The sequence below is a fragment of the Lissotriton helveticus genome, chromosome 4_1 (genome assembly GCF_964261635.1).
Source record: "Lissotriton helveticus chromosome 4_1, aLisHel1.1, whole genome shotgun sequence".
NCBI classification, from domain to species: Eukaryota; Metazoa; Chordata; class Amphibia; order Caudata; family Salamandridae; genus Lissotriton; species Lissotriton helveticus.
The window spans coordinates 956,688,330-956,705,943 of NC_136063.1; the positions used below are offsets into that span (position 1 = coordinate 956,688,330).

Genomic DNA, 17,614 nt, shown 5'->3' on the forward strand with positions numbered 1-17,614 from the left:
TCAATTTGTTCACAGCTTCCAACGGACCAATGCCATGCTCAACAGCTTCAGCCAGTCCTGGTATTGTAGCCAACAGCTCAATGCATTTTGGGACTTGTAGTTTCATGATTAAACATTGTTAATATGGGCTTAAATATCTCAGCATGCAAAGTACTTTTGCCTAAAAATACAGGACGGACTGAAGGTGTCACTTATGTTGGGTCAACTGACATCTGGGTTTGAGAATTCATGAAAATAAAAGGCAAGAATGAACATCAATTTTTGCCAATGTTTCTTGGATGCTCTCGACAGTCCTTCACACACTTTGGTTCCTTTGCTAACAATATCTTTTAATTTCACATATGGGATTTATTGTAAGGAAAACTTAACACACAAAATTGCTTTTGGATTAGCCTTTTATAATGCAGGATAACATTTTCCATTACCGGTGATCCCACAATAAATGCCTAGATTGCTTGCATTTTATTACTGCTTACTTTAATTTTGGTAAATTGAAAAGCACTACTGCAAATCAGTTCTGACTTTACTTGTTAGAAGTTTTCAGTTTGCATGCTGTATGCAACATTTTATCAAATAAATGTGAGTAAATGTGTTTTTTTGGGGAGGGGGCAGTGACATTATTTCACTTGAGGAAGGCAAGACAATAAAAAGTTTGAGATACCACTGTCTAGGACAGGGCAGTGGTATCTCTGTCATCTGATAACGGTAATCCAGTGCAGGTTTCAGACGTGTTGGCATTTGGCTAAAGAAAATAAAAGATCATACAGAAGAACTGGAATATCAACTGTATCTTGTGCCTAAAAAACTATCACATCTTTGTGTTTTGATTGTTGTGGCTTGTGCCTTGAATTTGGGAAACAGACTTCAGATGTGTCTCTATGATCAGTGGAGCTCCAGTTGTTTTTTTTTATTTGCAGCAGCAAAGGAAAAGTACAATTTTTTAAATCTCCGCTTCATGTGCCTTCCTTTTCTGTGGCACGTGAACGCACCAGCTCTCTTACATTAGTGGAAGTGGTGTTGAAAACCATTTCAAAGCCTTGGACAGATTTAGGTAAGGCCACTGGAATTTTGTGGCACGAGGGCCACATATGATGTGACAGGGTCAGGTAAACTATGTGGCAAGAAAAGACAAAAATATGCGGCAAAATTCAGCGCATTTTGTAATAACGTTCCTTTATTTTTTCATTTTTGAACTTGGTAACCCTGTATGGACATTGGTTGCGTACCAGTACCAGTTTAACATGCAAATATAGCAATAAAGGTGATAAGTCCAACTATACAGAGGGCGTTCCACTCTGCGGCAACATGTGTTGCTGCATATTTAGCAACTTTTGACCTGTTGGAGCTCAAAACAAAATGTTTTATTTGTTAAAATCTTCAGATTATGCAGCAGATGATGGAGTAATTGGCAAATTCTTCAAATCTATAACTATGCGAAGATCGCTGCTGCCGCACAATTGCATAATTTCAGTTGCCCTGGATATAGGCTTGTTTTGTGCACAGTGGAAGGCTACTTCACCCTGAGTAGTACATTACCATTTAGGTTGGGGCACATGAGTACTTATCACAATCCTTTAGGCCCAGATTCATCTGGCACCTTTTTCTGCCCCACTTGCTGAGCTGTGAACATTGAACTATGAAGGAAAGAAAGGAGACAATATATTTATACAGTACACAAATAGGTTGAACCTCCTTATGTCTGTGCTGCCTGCAGCTCCCACATGCCAGTGTGAACCCATTTTTGGATGCTTAATGTGCAATTTGGGGCAGGCCGGTGTTCACCCTGGACAAGGACAATCTGCTTATTAGAAACTTTTCATGGAAGGGCAAGTCTTCTTATCCAGGATTAGAGTACTATATACAACTTCCAATCGCATAGAAGGTTATATTCTGTAATTTGTACAGCCAAACCTCTGCTACTGAAGACACTAGAACCGTGGTTTGTGTTGGTTCAACCTCTGTGCTGGAAAACAGGGCGGGTGCTGAGTGTGAATTCCCACAGGAAGAGCAGATGTTACTTATTCCACAAAATGTGGATCCGTATCCCTGATTACCAAAGACACAGAGTCTGACATCATGGCTGCCTTTTGTGTCTGGTGACAAAGAATCGCGACTGAAATGAGGAATGGATGAGGAGCGCAGGAAGATGAAGGCTGAGCACTGAGTGAATAAAATAGGGATAAGGCTTTAAACTTAACCCTTCACATCCTTTTTTCCTTTTTCTGTTACAAGCTGTACTGATACACTCTGAGAGCTCTGGACTCTTTCACTAGTGAAGGTGAGAGCCCCAGGTACAGGAAATCGCACACTTCAACATCTGTGGAATCTCCATGTTTACAGTAAACATCTAGGCCCCGAATCACAAAGAGACTCCGCACTGGTGGTGGGATCTCCGCACTGGTGGCGGAGGCTTCACAGTTGCAGCGGGATCTCTGCACTGGTGGGGGAGGCTCCGCACTTGTGGCGGGATCTCCGCACTGATGGTGGAGGCTCCACAGTCATGGCGGGATCTCTGCACTGGAGGCGTAGTCTCCACAGTCATGGCGGGATCTCCGCACTGATGGCGGAGGTTCCACAGTTGTGGCGGGATCTCCGCACTGAAGGCGGAGGCTCCACAGTCATGGTGGCATCTCTGCACTCGTAGTGGGATCTCCGTACTGCAGTTTCTAATTGCAGAGATCCCACCATGAGTGCGGAGGTTCTTTTTGAATCGGGCAACAAGAATGGAAAGGAAAAAAAGACAAAACATCATCAAAACTTTCAGCTAGGAAAAATTGTCTTTTCATATGTTGTTGGATAGGTTGTTTTTGAGACGATGGAAGCCGGCTTAGAAAGTGTTGTGAAAACTGTGTGACTGTATACCTATGAGCTGCTGTGTCCCAGCCAGTTCCAGCAGTTTTACCATACAGGGAAGGCAAGAAACTGGTTCGCACATGGGAGTCTAATCTAGGTTTCTTTACAAAAGGAGTAACATCACTGCAAGTAGGAAACCTGCAAACTGGTTCAGAGATCAGTGAGAAATTGTTTGCTGCCAGTCCATGGAGGATGATTCTTAGGTGTACTGATGACAATTATGGTGTAGGTCGGCGGTGGTCACAAGGCAATTCAGCATATCGATTGTCATTGACCAGTTGGTGAAATTGGGACTACGCAAGTCAGACAAATGAGATTCTTAGCTTGGTCCTGTGAGTGGTGTCTCTCATTTCCACGGTTACCAACAAACCACTCACCCAAATGAGTTATTCAAAAGATCACACAGGGGCTGGTGGTCTGTGGGCTTCTGTCAGTCAGTTTTAGGCCGAGTTCGTTTTCCTGTTAAGTGGTTAATGAACCAGTTAACCCTGTTCTTGTTGCTTTGGCAAAGTTCTGTAGCAACACAGCGTACATCTAGGCTTACACTCCATGTCAGGTAATGGTAAAATATTTGTGGACACTTACCTTATTGACTGAATGTGCAAAACTATAGATAAGATATAATTTGCCAGTTCCTCCTGCATGGTGACAGGTCATATAGCGGTTCACCCTAAACTATCTTCAGGTAAATCCATAACATCTGTATGCCTACATCTCCTTTGTTGCAGATCTCTGTCACTTGTTACATCTTTCTACATTACTCTCTTTTCATCCCGATCTCTATTTCTGTTGCTGCATCTCCATATTCTTATATCCAGTTAGATCTCTGCTTCTATCTGCTGTGCTCCTGGGTTTCCCTAGCACACACCAGCCAGCAGTTGATACTGTGGGCCAATTTTACTGACAATGTCTCTTGGCCCTTGTTACTCTTCACCAGTCTTCAAGGAGCTTACCGCCCAAGATTTGTACTGGGGGGTGTCAAGGGATTCAGTAGCATGTGGGTAGCTTCTGGTGCAAAACAAATTTACAAAGATTTTCTCATGTATGTTTTGGAGACACTCTGAGTAGCCCATGGAGCTCCCAAAAAATATCCTGATTGGTTGGGCGCAAGCATAATGAATTGGGTTCGAGAAGTCACAATGATAAAAAAAAAACAGAGCTTGAATTAATCCCTGCTGCTGGTTATTAATCTGGGCCACATTCTATTCCTTCGTTTTTGTTCACTGTGCCACCACAGGAAGTTGATAAGTATATGCAAAGCAGCCTTAGGTATTCTCCAGTAGGAACAGCCTGGCTTCTACAGCCAGGCAATTTCCTCGCTTACCAGGAACAAAGCAGCTGCCGATCGGTGGTAATCTCAGTAGAGCCAGCTATACCAGGTGCAGCTGGCCAGCTGGGTACATCCATACCTCTGTTTTATATTTTGAAAAGAAACATAATGCTGTCCCAGTCGTATCTGATCCCAATAGGGTGCTCAGGTAATCGTTTCCACTGTTTTGGTCAATATATTCAAATATATATCCGGTCCCTTGCAAAACTTTTCCATGACATTGTGGTAACTGTTGCCCTAGGACTACTGGACACCATCATATAATGGGTATTTAGAGAGACTTTGCTGATCAGTATCAGATACCAAACTTCCTGCCACAGGGAATTGCTGCCCTGTGCTTACGTGCATTAGGTCTTTTTGGCAAACACCGACCAACTTCAATAGGGAAGCACGCTGGGCAATGGAAACTGCACTGTGCTTACATAGTGCATAGTTATTTCTTTATCGTTCTTCTATTAAATAATTAATTGTGGTGATAGAGTCACATTGTAATTACAGACAGGAGGCAAAAAACCTGTATGCCACCTCAATCTTCAAGAAGAAAACAAATGCATTCTAAATACACAGATTTTTGAAAACACATTTTGTATATTATAACTACAAAGATACTCTTAAACATTAGGAACACTGTAGATTCTCCTTCATATCAGCTATATGAGACTAGCAATTAAAATGTGATTGCTAAATCACAAATCGAATCCTAGAGCACTATAATTTCTGCCACTGGTGAACTAAAATAGTCATTTGCATAGTAATACAGTATTTTGTCAAGATTTATCTAAAATAGTCTAAAGTTTACCATCCTATTACCATGCTGTGACCATTTACCACAATAGTTGTATGCCTTTACTTCCACTTATGCTTACTTCCACATATCTTTACCTTAACATTTATTTAATGTGTCCACCTAAACCAACACTGAAATTACTTTAATTTCACCCCCTTATTTTGTTACAGCGACACTTCACCCCATCCCTCATCCTAAATGTTATTTTTATGGTCTGCCTTGATAGCGCAGCAGTCGCCAAACAATTATGTTAGCATCACTAGACAGTGGCGTTTGCTCTGCTCACATGTTGGGAGTCAGGAGTACATGATTTGATTGGGCAGAAGTTGTGTGCTTCCACAAAAATGTGATTGCCCTCCACACAGCTGTGATTTTGTTTATTTATCCAGCTGCCTGAGCTTGAAAGTTCAGGGGGGACACACATGACATAGGAAAGCTAATAAAGTGTATTAGATAACTAGATAATTGATGTTGTTTTTCTTTGTCAGCAGCACAGATGTTAGGAGGGCAGTCATTAACCTACATGGGCGTTTAGGACTTTCTTGGTAGTGCAACTGTCACCTGACTTTTTAAAATACACCAACATGATTCTAATGCATATCCATTCCCATGCTATCTACTTGTAATGCTTCACATTACCGTACAACATTCCTCTAAAGCCAGACCTATTAGCATTGCCAATGCTTGTACTGGTGTTTGGAGTGAACAGAGAGTGTAACACAATAAGAGCTAGAAGTAGAAAGTCATTTAGCATTTCTTAACTGGCCGAATCCCTATTTCGGCCCATTAAGAAATGCTAAATAGTCTTTTGGCATGTACAAAGGCTGTTTGGGAATCGCAAATAGGGTTTTCCTTTTTGCAATTTCCTATGCACATGTACAAAGCATTTCCTAAATGCGAATTGGGTCTTTAGGAAATGCTTTTACTAACAACTCAAAGACGACGGTAAGCATGTGCAGTTTAAAAAAAAAACTACAAATGTTGTTTAAAGTGCACACATGCCCCTTGAGCATGTGTGTGCTTTACGTGCACAAAACGTTTTTCAGGGTGGAGCAAGGGGGTCCTTAGGCTGAACATCACCCTTGCCTTAGAATTTTCTAATCTGCAATTTCCTTTTATAAAATTGCAAATTAGGAAAAGCAAATCCATTTGTACCTATAGGCATTTAGATCCATAGGGACGAATGGTTTGATATTACCTAAATAGTGATTTCCTAATAGCGATTCCTACTCTGTAGGAAACGCTATTATGGAATCTCTATTTTTGTACATACCATTTTACATGAATCGCTATTTAGGAAATGCAAAAAAAGTATTTCGTACATATGGCCCTTTATGCAGAGAAAGAAAAGGTACTGACAAAGGAATTGCTGTAAAATAACTGTTAGACAAAGTAACAGAGAGAAGTAAAAATCAAACACCCCCCAACATATTTTGCTGTAGGCAGTAGCATAGTCTGCTCGTTATGTCCTCCACCACCCTGACAGACAGTGGGCCACTGGCCCCAACTGTAAACGAGACCCCAAGACCCAAAGATGATGCTGTTTGTCAAGATCTTCATCTTAACTGGGTACTAGTGCTGGGATTGTGTGTGCCTGCCTTGTTGTCATTTCAGCTTATGTCCAGCTAAGTATGAGGTGACATGGTAGGCGAAAAAAGGATAAAGACTATGGGGTGGCTCGACCAATAATTTGTAACACCAAAAGAGAAAATAGGCTGGGTTAGGCCCCACATCTGCCTCTAGTACAATATCAAAAACACAAAGTGACGTGGTAACCGATGTGGGAGCATTTAACATTTTTTTAATGCTTCTCTGAAGATTCTGTCTCCCTAATACTACTTTCTTACTCTAAATCCTGGCAATTCATAGAATGGGGTTTACGAGATGGGCTCACTCATGTAATGTGACATGCTTTATCATAGGCCGCCTCGTCCCACCCTGGTAGGATGGTACTGCCAAGGCATGCTCAACCACAAGTTGGACTTTCTTGAGGAAGTTCTTAGAAATTCTTTTTTTCTGGATAAATACCTGGAATCCGGTTGATGCTGTTAAAAATACCTTACAATAAACCACAAAGTATCCCTTATTAGGTGGTACCCTTAGTATAGATAAAAATACTATAGTGCAGGGGTCTTCAAACTGGGCAGCTGGCCCCCATAGGGACTCTCAAGTGATCCGGGGGGCGGGTGAGGTGCCAGACTCTGGACAATTATTCTGATTAAAGTACTTTGTTTTTAGCAGAAAAAAATGAGCGACAGTAAGCTACTCTGTAATGGGCCATCACTAACATCTTTTATATCATGGCTGGGAGTATTTGTCAAAAGGGAAGGGACCCCAGATGTTCTTCAAAACCCCCACCCCCATTTCTGATAATCGCACTGTGTATACTTTTACACGTTAGTAGGGCCTGCCTGACCGGAATAGGATGTTTGGCAATCATGTATTTTATGGCATTTTTAACCCGTTTAGCGTGGCGGACCTTCCGCCACGGTGCAGGCGTTCTAAAGGATGGGTGGGGCTGCGTCTGCCAACGGTCGTGCGCAGCACCAGGGAGGGAAGGCTCGGGTTAAAACTGTAACAGTACATAGCTGCAGTGTTTAAATAAGTCTAGACAAATTTAAACTTTGCCAATTTAATAGAATAATTGTAAAAAAAATTGGAGGGGGCCCTGATATTAGGTCTTATATATGGATCCTTTACTAAGTTAAGGCGTGGGTGTAAAAGTACATGGAGAGGACCTACCTCTCTTATGGAAGTCACAAGGTAATTTTACCTGATATAAGGGTAAAAAAGAGTAATGGCATTAGGGTAGACAGATATATTACATGTAAATTGCAGTGTACAAAAGAGGTGCAAAAGAGACAATACCAAACTCACAAAACACTTCATGGAACATAAACACGCTGCAGACAACATCGAGTGGTATGTAATTTAGAAACTGTAACGCAGACATACCACGATGAATAAGCTCTCTTGAAATACGAGCAACGTTGGGTGTTCCAATTACAGACAGACACCCAGGGACTGAATGATGATATTCGCTGGGGGTCTCTTGGGAGGTAAACTAAGTTCGAGATCAACCACCCGCACTAGCAATGCAAAACGATGTCATTCTGCCTATCTCTTTTTTTGCTTGTCTCAGCCTAATACTCTGTTTCTTAAAGCAACTACAGATGTATAAACCACAATTTCATGAAAAACGTATATTTGACAAGTAAAACTCCCCCACCGTAAGTATTCATTGATTTTTGAAGGGGATGTTATGTTACAATTGAGGCTAAAGGAATACAAAACCAAGTATATGAAGGCTAAACCAAGTACTAAAATAGATGAACACTGGTTCTTTAACTAGGCATGAAAAGCACAATTTATTTATTGCCAGACTGAGGAGAAATACTACCTTGTGGGAGGCTGGCAAGAAAAAGACATTTTCCCTCACAGGACAATGAGATGCTTGTGAGAGAGGAGTGAAAGATGTGGTCCCATGTTTTAGGGCTAGTCCAGTGCTTGTGCCACAGCAATACAAACTACGTTTGGCTAACCTCGTAACAGAAATGCTAATGTACTTGTTTATAAAATTAATAAAATACTTTGAAATTTAAAAAAAAACCTCTGCTGGTTGTGCAAGTCGTAAGAGTTGGCCTTGTTACCCTATTGGGAATTGTGGACTTGTGTTGCCGATATTTGTGCTACATAGATCGTAACACCAGTTGTTGAACTTGTAGTATAGCTGTTGACTTAGCTCAACGCCGTATACAAGCAAAGAAGAGACTGCATGGCTCAGGCCTGGTGTGTATGTTGAATGGTGAGGGAGATGATCTAATGGCATCAAGATATTGCTAACAGACTTAAACATAGTTGAATGCCAGCTCGATTTAGTAGTACTGCCATTGGTGACATTATTGATACAGCCACTGTGAGAAAATAAAATCTGTAAAAATGCACCTTGCGATATTATGCTACGGCATGCTCCTGTTCCGCAGTGTGACTGCAGAGCCAATGAGTGCCTTAGAGATGTGGTGACACTAAAACCTTCCATCCAGATGCCATGCCTCCATTTTGGTGGCAGTTTTGGGACATTACAATATTCCTTGGCATCAGGCAGTGATATTTTATAACCTCCTCCTAGATTAATTAGGGTTCTATATATAGCTGATGGTAGGAGGCGGCTGCTTCCGATTTCCCTGGCCTCCCTGTTGAGTATCTAGGTGGGAGGAAGGTCTACCATAACCCCACATCCTTCCCCACCACCATGAGTAAGAGATATCAGGGATGACACCAATTTAGGGCCCTGTCTGTGAGGCAGAGCAGCAGGTCTGAAATCCCCACAATGGAACCATACTAGGGTACTAGGCACTGTTGTGGGCATATCTGAAAGTAACCCTAGCAACAGGTAAATCCCAGTGGGCAGCTGTCTCTCAAATTGGGTGGCACTTCCTCATCCTGGCAATACTACGTTTTGATACCACCTGGACCTTAACCCCTTGCATGCTCATGAGTTACTGTGGAGCTGTGCTCATGACGAGCTGGGCTCGTCATAACGGCCACGGCCTGCCCACCCGCGATTGATTTCCCGCCTGTGCGTGAGAATTAATCAGTGGGCGGGGTCGTGACGAGCCCAGCTCGTCATGAGCACAGCTCCACTGTGACTCATAACGAGCTGGGCTCGTCACGAGCACCGTGCCCCCCCCCCCACGCCGTGGGGGAATTACCCCTGTGCGAAGGGGTTAATTGCCCTCTTTCTGCTGGTTACAGTGTTATCGCAAATGGCGGTACATTGAGTTTATGCTTGCATTGGCAGGGGCGGTAACGACGCCCACATGTCCACTACCTCTATAATGCTATTACAGCCACCCTTACTGTGTACAGTAAAACATGCCCATGTTACCGTAATGACTTTGCATGAGGAAGGCATGTGCTTTATTAATGCCTGTTCAGTTGTGGCAGGGAAGGACAGAGACGAAGGCTTGCCCAGGCGGCAAGAAAGCCATGGTTCTCCACTGGGTGTGGGCACAAGCGTCCTGAGGCCTGAGCTCAGTGAAGGCAAACTTTCTCAGAGAGATGGATTGAACAAAAAACACACAAAAAAACAAATAAACGACGTTGAAAGTGTTTTATCATTCTCATCACAGGTTTTCCCCCTTCTCGCTCACAGAGAATGCTGTCACACTTCCAGGCCTTCGCCCTCCCGGTCAAGTCAACCACTCATCTTTTTATCTTCATAACATTTACGCAGTTTTGTTTTTTGCCACAGGAAATAAAGTGCATGGTCAAGATAATCTAACATAGGAAGTAGCTGCCGCGCACCCACCCTGTGAAACTATTCTATGCCTCAGTGGGTGCCCTTTATGAAGAGAACCGCCCCTGAATTACGCCTGACACCGCTCAGATGTCAAGATGAACCCGGCTGCTGGGCCGCCATGGCCCATCCATGCGGCTTTGCGCACCCTGTGTCGCATGAATAGCAGACTTTACTCACTACCACAGTTTGTGGTTTCTGTACCGTGGGAATAACGTTCCACCCAACAGCACTCAACAGGGCTGTAGAAAGTCTTTGCTGCAAACCATCCCCTCGGAGAGGAGCTCTTCAAGGGAAAAGAACTGCAAGAGACAGACAAGAAGTGTAGACGAAAGATGACAAGAACTACCGGAGACAAGACTCCACAGTCCTGAAAGCTAGAGAGCCAGTTTAGGTGGGAGTTTGTAACTGTCTGTGACCTGTTGTTACCAATTCCTAAAGATATACAGAGTGTGCTTCGACACCACCTGAGGTGTATTGTATTTTTCTCCCACCTCATGCTATTGGCCTTTGAGTTTATCAGTGTGCCTCCTATTGAGTGTTTGCAGTGCATGTTGGACTATGCATCTGAAAAGCAGTAGTGGCTGCTACCACGCATTAGTGGTGAGGCGGGCATGGAGGGGGGGGGTTTAAAGTAAAAAACGGAGAAAAAATTTATAAATAAAAGTTCTTTGCCGGCGGCCGCCTCTCCTCCGTTCCTCTTCCACAACGGCAGGAACAGGAAGCACCCAGGCTACCCGAGTCCTCTATCCAATCACGACGCTGATGATAGCAGCTTCGTGATTAGTCTGAGCGTCGTGGAGAGGCGCTCAGATTGGGACGGGGAGGCTGTGCATGTTCCTCACTAGGCTGTGCATTGAGCCTGGTGAGGAACATGCACAGTGCGCAGGACTGTTTGGCCGGCCCGCGAGGCCAGCCGAGCAGTTATACGCACTTGAGGAGTGCCTACAATTCCGCCTCTTCTCTTTGGGTAACGCAGCGCTGCCCTGCCCACACCTGGAGATCCGCTAGAGTAAAATATAAGGATAATAAGCTGGAGTTATTCATACTTTATTTTTCTTGTGGGGGCGACTCTCCTCTGCCTTAGCGGAGGAGCCGCCACCGCTCAAAAGTACTCTGAATCATCACACATTAAATTATTTATCGCATTGATGTATTCCATACGGAAAGTAACCATTTTTGGTTTGTTTTTACACTGTAGCATATTTTTATTTATGTTGTACTCTAAATCCAGGCCAGACCCTATTAGCTTTGCTAGTCGTTTTATATCCTGTACTATGCCCATGCTTGAGGTGTTTTAATCTGCAGGATAGTTCAGAAAGTCCTCTTACCATCCACCCACCACCACACCTTGTTCCTGTCTTCCATCCATCTTTCAAACTCACTTCCTTCTTTTCTCTTTTCTCCACATGGTTAATGTGCATCTTAAATTGTATGCACATTTACACAATAGTTTTTACAATCAGGCTGTTGTATTATTGTGGAATGATGAGTTTTTAGCTGAATTATATTGTAGCATGTGTATAGCGCTTCGTACCCTCATAAAGCACAAAGCTCCCCGATTAGAATTGCAATCCTGGCGACCTCTGGGAGCGTGGGTTGGAAAGGCGCAGGTTGTAGTTTAAGGCGCATGAGATTTAATGATGTCATTCAAACATGGAGCTGAAAATACAGTAACATTGTTACCACCTCCTCATTTCCCTACTTCTATTGATAAAAAATGATTTCTTGAAAAGTAGGATTATAAATTCTCGCTTAAACTTAGTAGTATTAGAAGTAGTAGTAGTAGTATTTATCTGAAAATGACACTGATATATTGCAATAATCTTAGTATTACTGGTTATTCCAGTTGTCACAACTGCAATGAAAAAATGACTGCAATCACAACAATAATGCGAAGAGTAAAAGCGAGAATTACAACAACATTAATAATTGTCCTACCTCAGCTGCTAATAAAAATTATGAAGAACTAGTATAAACTGTACTAATAACAATGTAATGATGATAGCGACAGAAACAGCAATAATTATAATAATAGCAACAACAATCCTAATAATTCAGATATTTTCAACCCAATCACAGTCGGAGCAATTATATTAGTAAGGAATAGATAAGCGTTATTGTCTGCAACTATGAGTCAATGCCCGCTCATTCAGTTTGTGAGCTCAAACTGCAGTCAAAGCCCCATAAAAGAGAAAGGAAGGGGGTAATTTGGAAAGGGGTAGGCTCAAGATGAGGTTTGGAGTGAGATTTAGACATAAGGTAAAAGTTAAGATTAAGGTATGGTCACTTTAAGGATTGGATAATTGTTTGGGTAAATGTAAGGGTCTATGCTATGATCTGAGTGAAGAGTGAGAGCACAGGTGAGTGTAAGCAAGAAAGTCACATTGAGAGTTGGATGTGTGTTAGGTGCACATTAGGGTAGCTTGTCATAGGTCACAGTAAGCATTTCTTGACTCTGGTCAAAGGCTAACATTGGGCTTAGGTGGGGGTAGGGTCGACTTTCAAGGTTTTTCTAGGAATGATTTTGAAAAATATATGGAATCGTAATATTGACAAAGAAAGTGGAAGCTTAGTTGAAATATGTACTTTTTAATGAAAACAACACTAACCAAATATCTTTTTAATAAAATCGGCGTTAACCTGCAATGTGTAGCATAATTAACTTTTTCATTGAAATTGCTTTAAAATGTAACCCCAAGCATTTAAAAACGTGACGCGATCTCATTTAATCTAACCAAATATGATTCTAATGAGACAGAGATAAAGGCAGAAACCTCTTACATTAGAATGTACCAGGAGGTATGCTGGAAAGTGTGCGCTTTTTCTTTTTTTTAAACTTATTTAATTAATCAACCTCCTTCAGAATGTATCTTCTCACTGAGGGCCAATGCCAGTATACCCTCCCGGGTGATAGTGAACTCTACAAATCTGCATAACATAACCTGTTTGACAAAGATTTTCGTATTAATAGATGCGATTTACTCTTGTTGCACCCATGATTCCTTCCTGGGTTCCAGGAATAAGCCAAGGACATTCCTGGCTTCCTGCTTTCTTTTGTCTTTCAGGTCTTCGATGCTGTCACATTTTGTGCTAGTCACACTTAAAGTTTTTATAGTAGACAACCTAGGTATATTTCTTTTTTACATGCTCATACAAAATTAAGGATTGGGAGAGATTGGGTGGCAAGACTTCGCTCTGGCTATCAAACTGGCTGCTGCCTGCTATGCAGCCATTGGCGGTTCAAGGGATGATTTGGGCAGGCCTACAATCATGCTGTTGCTTTTGTCCACGCAGGACACCGGACACAAAATGGAGTCCAAAACCTCTGTCCTAACCTCTGGTAACCTTGAGGTAAGAATCTCCCGACATAAACTGATGATTTGCAAGCTTTATGTTGAAATGTACTTTGATGTAGTCAGGCAAGAGTGAAGCCAAGACATTTTGAAGATATTGCCAGTGAGATGGAGAACTCCTGCACCCCGAAATTATAAGGCTCTACTGATTTCTTCACTCTAAGAAACTGGATCTCAGTCCCAGAGATCTCCTAGCCTGTGCAGCCAGTCGCTAAAACTGATCACAAAAAAAGCATGCAGCACTTGCTGTCCATGTATTATGTTGACTCTGTCACCCTGTGTCAATGTTGGCTTCTGATGTAACCCTAGTTCCGGCAGCTCTATTTGTTTTTGAGTCATTTGAAGTCCAGGAGTTGTCTCAGTCTATGCAAACCTGTTTGACACCTTCTTGTCGCACAGCCCTTTCATCTCTTCCACTCACGATTTCACCAGCACAGACTTTTGACTGGTTGCCAAGATCTGTCTATTGCTGGCACCAAGTCAACAGGGTTCCCTAGAAGTGTGGCATTTGCTAAACCTGCTGCTGATTTTGCTTGTGCACGGAAAAAACACATATAATGACTGCCCTCCATCAACTTTCCTTTAGAATGCCCCTGATATGGGAAGGAGGTTAATGTGAAGGAAAATCTACTTGTTGAATAGACATCTAGCCAGTTGGCAGGATTTCTTCTGGGCCTTTGGTTTGCACAATTTCTAAATTATGGTAGAGTAAAAATCTAAAAGACATATATATTAACATATGCAAAGTTATGGCAAAAGCAAGACCCCAAAGCAAATGCAGTCTGACAGTCCTTAATTCTTCTAGTACCTGAGGTCTTGATTAGCATTTCCCTATATTTACTCAAATCTTGCTGTAACATGTGGATTACATGCTGAAAAAAATTGCATCTCTTTACTGCCCATAACCCATAGCACATTGTCACCATGAACTCTTGCGGTTCACATTCTGCTACTTTATTTACCAAGGCAATGGATGGAGATGGAAGCATGCGTCAATATACTTATCTGTCCTCTGACTCACACTCTCCCAGATCTCTACAAGGCCTCTTTCATGTCAGTGTTAATTTGTTCCCTGCTTCGTGTTCCTTCTGGGGTGAACCCCTTTTCATGCGAGGGTCCGGCTAAATTGTAGAAGCAGGCCCCTTGACAAAAAAAAAAAGATCTTACGCAGACTATACCTGACCAGCCAGACATCCGCCCACCCCAATCAGTGTCAAAGTCCTAATACTTAAAAAATCCTACAGCTCTCTTAGTGAAACCCCATGGTCGAGCTGGTTCTGGATGGTTTTCTCACCAAAGAAACTTACAACGGCCATGCTGAGACAAAGAACACCTTCCCCGCTCCATGAGTGCTACTACTGATTTGTGAGAGAAAGGTTTTTTTCTGTGTTAGTTGACATTTTGAGGGTGACTCTTAAACACAATTGAAGTATTTTTTTCTCATTGAAGAATGCCCTAAAAGGCCAGGTTCTGTGTCTGGTTTGATAGAATACCAGACTTGGTATCCCCATGTTTAAATACCCAGTTGGCATGATATTTTGAGTTTTTTGTTGAAAATATGCAGTCAATGCTTTAACAGTAGTGCTCTAGGCTGGATGCTGTGTCCATGAAACAATGTGATAATGCATTGTGGCTACTCTTGGTTAACAACATTCAAATCCTACACCATTTCGTAAAACTACTCTTGATGGTGATAAATGTGTAGGTTTGCATTGCTAGATCTTGTGTTCTTTTGGTGCAAATGTGGTGAGCATTTGTTTTGCTTCTCCTACTGACGTCTCAGGCAAGAAAGCAGTTCCCCCTTAAAGTAAAATATTTGGATTTCTTTTCTTTCGAGCGATTGCATTTCTCAAAAAATCGCCACTGATTCGTTCTTTTCTGTGTTTCACCACAAATTACCTCTATTTCTACTTGGACTCGTCCTCTTTCAAAACATCTAAAGCTCTTCTCTACACTTCTGCTCTCCTCCAACCATTAATGGAAGATGTATGCATCAATTTTTCAGGTTAGCACTGAACAGCAATGGAAAAAAAGAACGTTATTCCTATGTTTGCATTCTTTCAAAGAAAGCCTTATGGCATCTGGAACATCGGCAGAAATCCAGCTATAGATCGAATTAAAAAAAAAAATTGGCTGTTTAGATGGACTTTTAAATTACTTATGGCGTGGCATTATCCTTATTGATGCAATTTTAAGTTCCAGATAGGGAATGATGAACTGCTAATCATGGCCTATAAAGTAATAGTGCCAGATTCTTGTGGTGTGGGATAATACGCTTGCTGTTAATATTTAATGCCCTTTCTCCTCCATTACAGCCCTTCTCTGCCGGCGCTTGATTGGCAGCTGCCTTCTCACTCGGGACCCTATGAACTTCGGATTGAAGTGCAGCCCAAGTCCCATCACAGAGCGCATTATGAGACGGAGGGAAGCCGGGGGGCCGTGAAGGCCTCCACCGGAGGACACCCGATTGTGCAGGTATCCATGACTAGCCGGGGATGGGTTTACTGCACTAGTGCGATTGGCTGGTGTCTGAAGAGGACCAGACCTCAATCCTTTGTCATTCTGCCTCCACTGTACCCCCACTGCACTTGAGGAACAAAATGATGCATTGATATTACGAAATGTGCTCAATAAGTTAGCCGTCGCCATTGAATTGTTTTTTAGCTGCACGTGTTGACTCAGTATTTGCTCATATGTTCCAATTTTCATGAATTTTGAGGATATGGAAAGTAATAAAAATGGGAAGGAACAACCCGCTGCAATTTCCAGTAGAAAATATATGTTGCCACTGAAAGAATATACACCAGTCAACCCCCCCCCCCTTCTATCTTTAGATCTTTCCCAGTCCAAGTGTGTGGCAGAAGTTGTGGGTAACCAATCCAAAGTCCGGAATAGTGCAACCAAACATATCTTAAAGATGATCATCAATCACAGGCCTGATTTTCCTATTTAGGACACATTTTCTGATGGAAATGACCTGATTTGAGCATAATAGGAAATCGCTCTTTCCAGGGAACGGAGGTCTATTGTAAAGGCAGTGAAAGCACACAGTGCCATAATTTTGATGATATTCAGAAACTTTTCCAGAGCGTTCTTATACTCACCACATTATTTTATGAGGGTGTTTGAAAACTTTACTAGGGCCCTCATTCTGAGCACCCAGTTAATTGCAATATGGGCATTTAATGCTTTTACCACAAAGATCGCTATTAGGCATTTGACGTCTAACACTGCACTCTCGCAGTTTTCCCATGATAAATTTCAGCAGGTGAAACCTGATCAAATTCATCTGATGAAAAATGCTTAATAAATATAGGACATGTTGATTTTGGAGTGTTACACACGAAAAGTTACGTTATTCCCCTTTTCTGTGGACAAACTCCGGATAGGTCGTTATTTATCAGACCTGATAAATTCCAACCCAGCATAGTTGGATTTTGTTGAGTCAGATAAATATTGGCCCAAACACTGGTACACTCATAATGAGGGCCTAGCTAGAAGAAAAGGTGAAGAAAATTACTCGCACTGATGCAAAGATACACACTACTCCTGGTGCTCATCTGTCCTGCAGGAGTAATTCCGCACTATTCTACCCTTTGCGGTGATTTCCTGGCGGAGTTTTGAAGACTGTTGTAAATCTGTTCCCATGCATAAATCTACTAACATCAACTGAAGCCTATGCTTCGCAGTGCTTTACATTACATCAGGCTATTTGTGAATCAGACCCAAAAAGAGTGTCGGGCAAAAGAAAAGTGGTGCAATACTCTTCCCGGTTATGGATCACAGGGATGGGCATGGAAAGCTCTTACAGTGTCTTCTGTTGTGCCAGGCATCTACTCCTTGCCAATCAAACGAAAGAATGACAAACATACCATGCACCCTTTCAAGTTATATCCTTGTTGACCGTATTTGCACAAAAAAATGGACATCCATGTTTGGCAGATGAATGCACTTTTTAAGAAAAATTACGGTAGGCAAAAGTAAACAAA

The 17,614-nt window shown here is 42.2% G+C and overlaps 1 protein-coding gene across 5 annotated transcripts in view; it reads left to right on the plus strand.

Moving 5' to 3' along the window:
- NFATC1 (nuclear factor of activated T cells 1) overlaps positions 1 to 17,614 on the plus strand; it is a 401,790-nt gene that overhangs the window by 99,841 nt on the left and 284,335 nt on the right. For all 5 annotated transcript variants that reach the window (XM_078687571.1, XM_078687573.1, XM_078687570.1 and 2 more), the window contains exon 3: positions 15,941 to 16,100. In XM_078687571.1, coding sequence (XP_078543697.1) covers positions 15,941 to 16,100 — 160 coding nt within the window. The remainder of the gene's footprint in view (positions 1 to 15,940; positions 16,101 to 17,614) is intronic.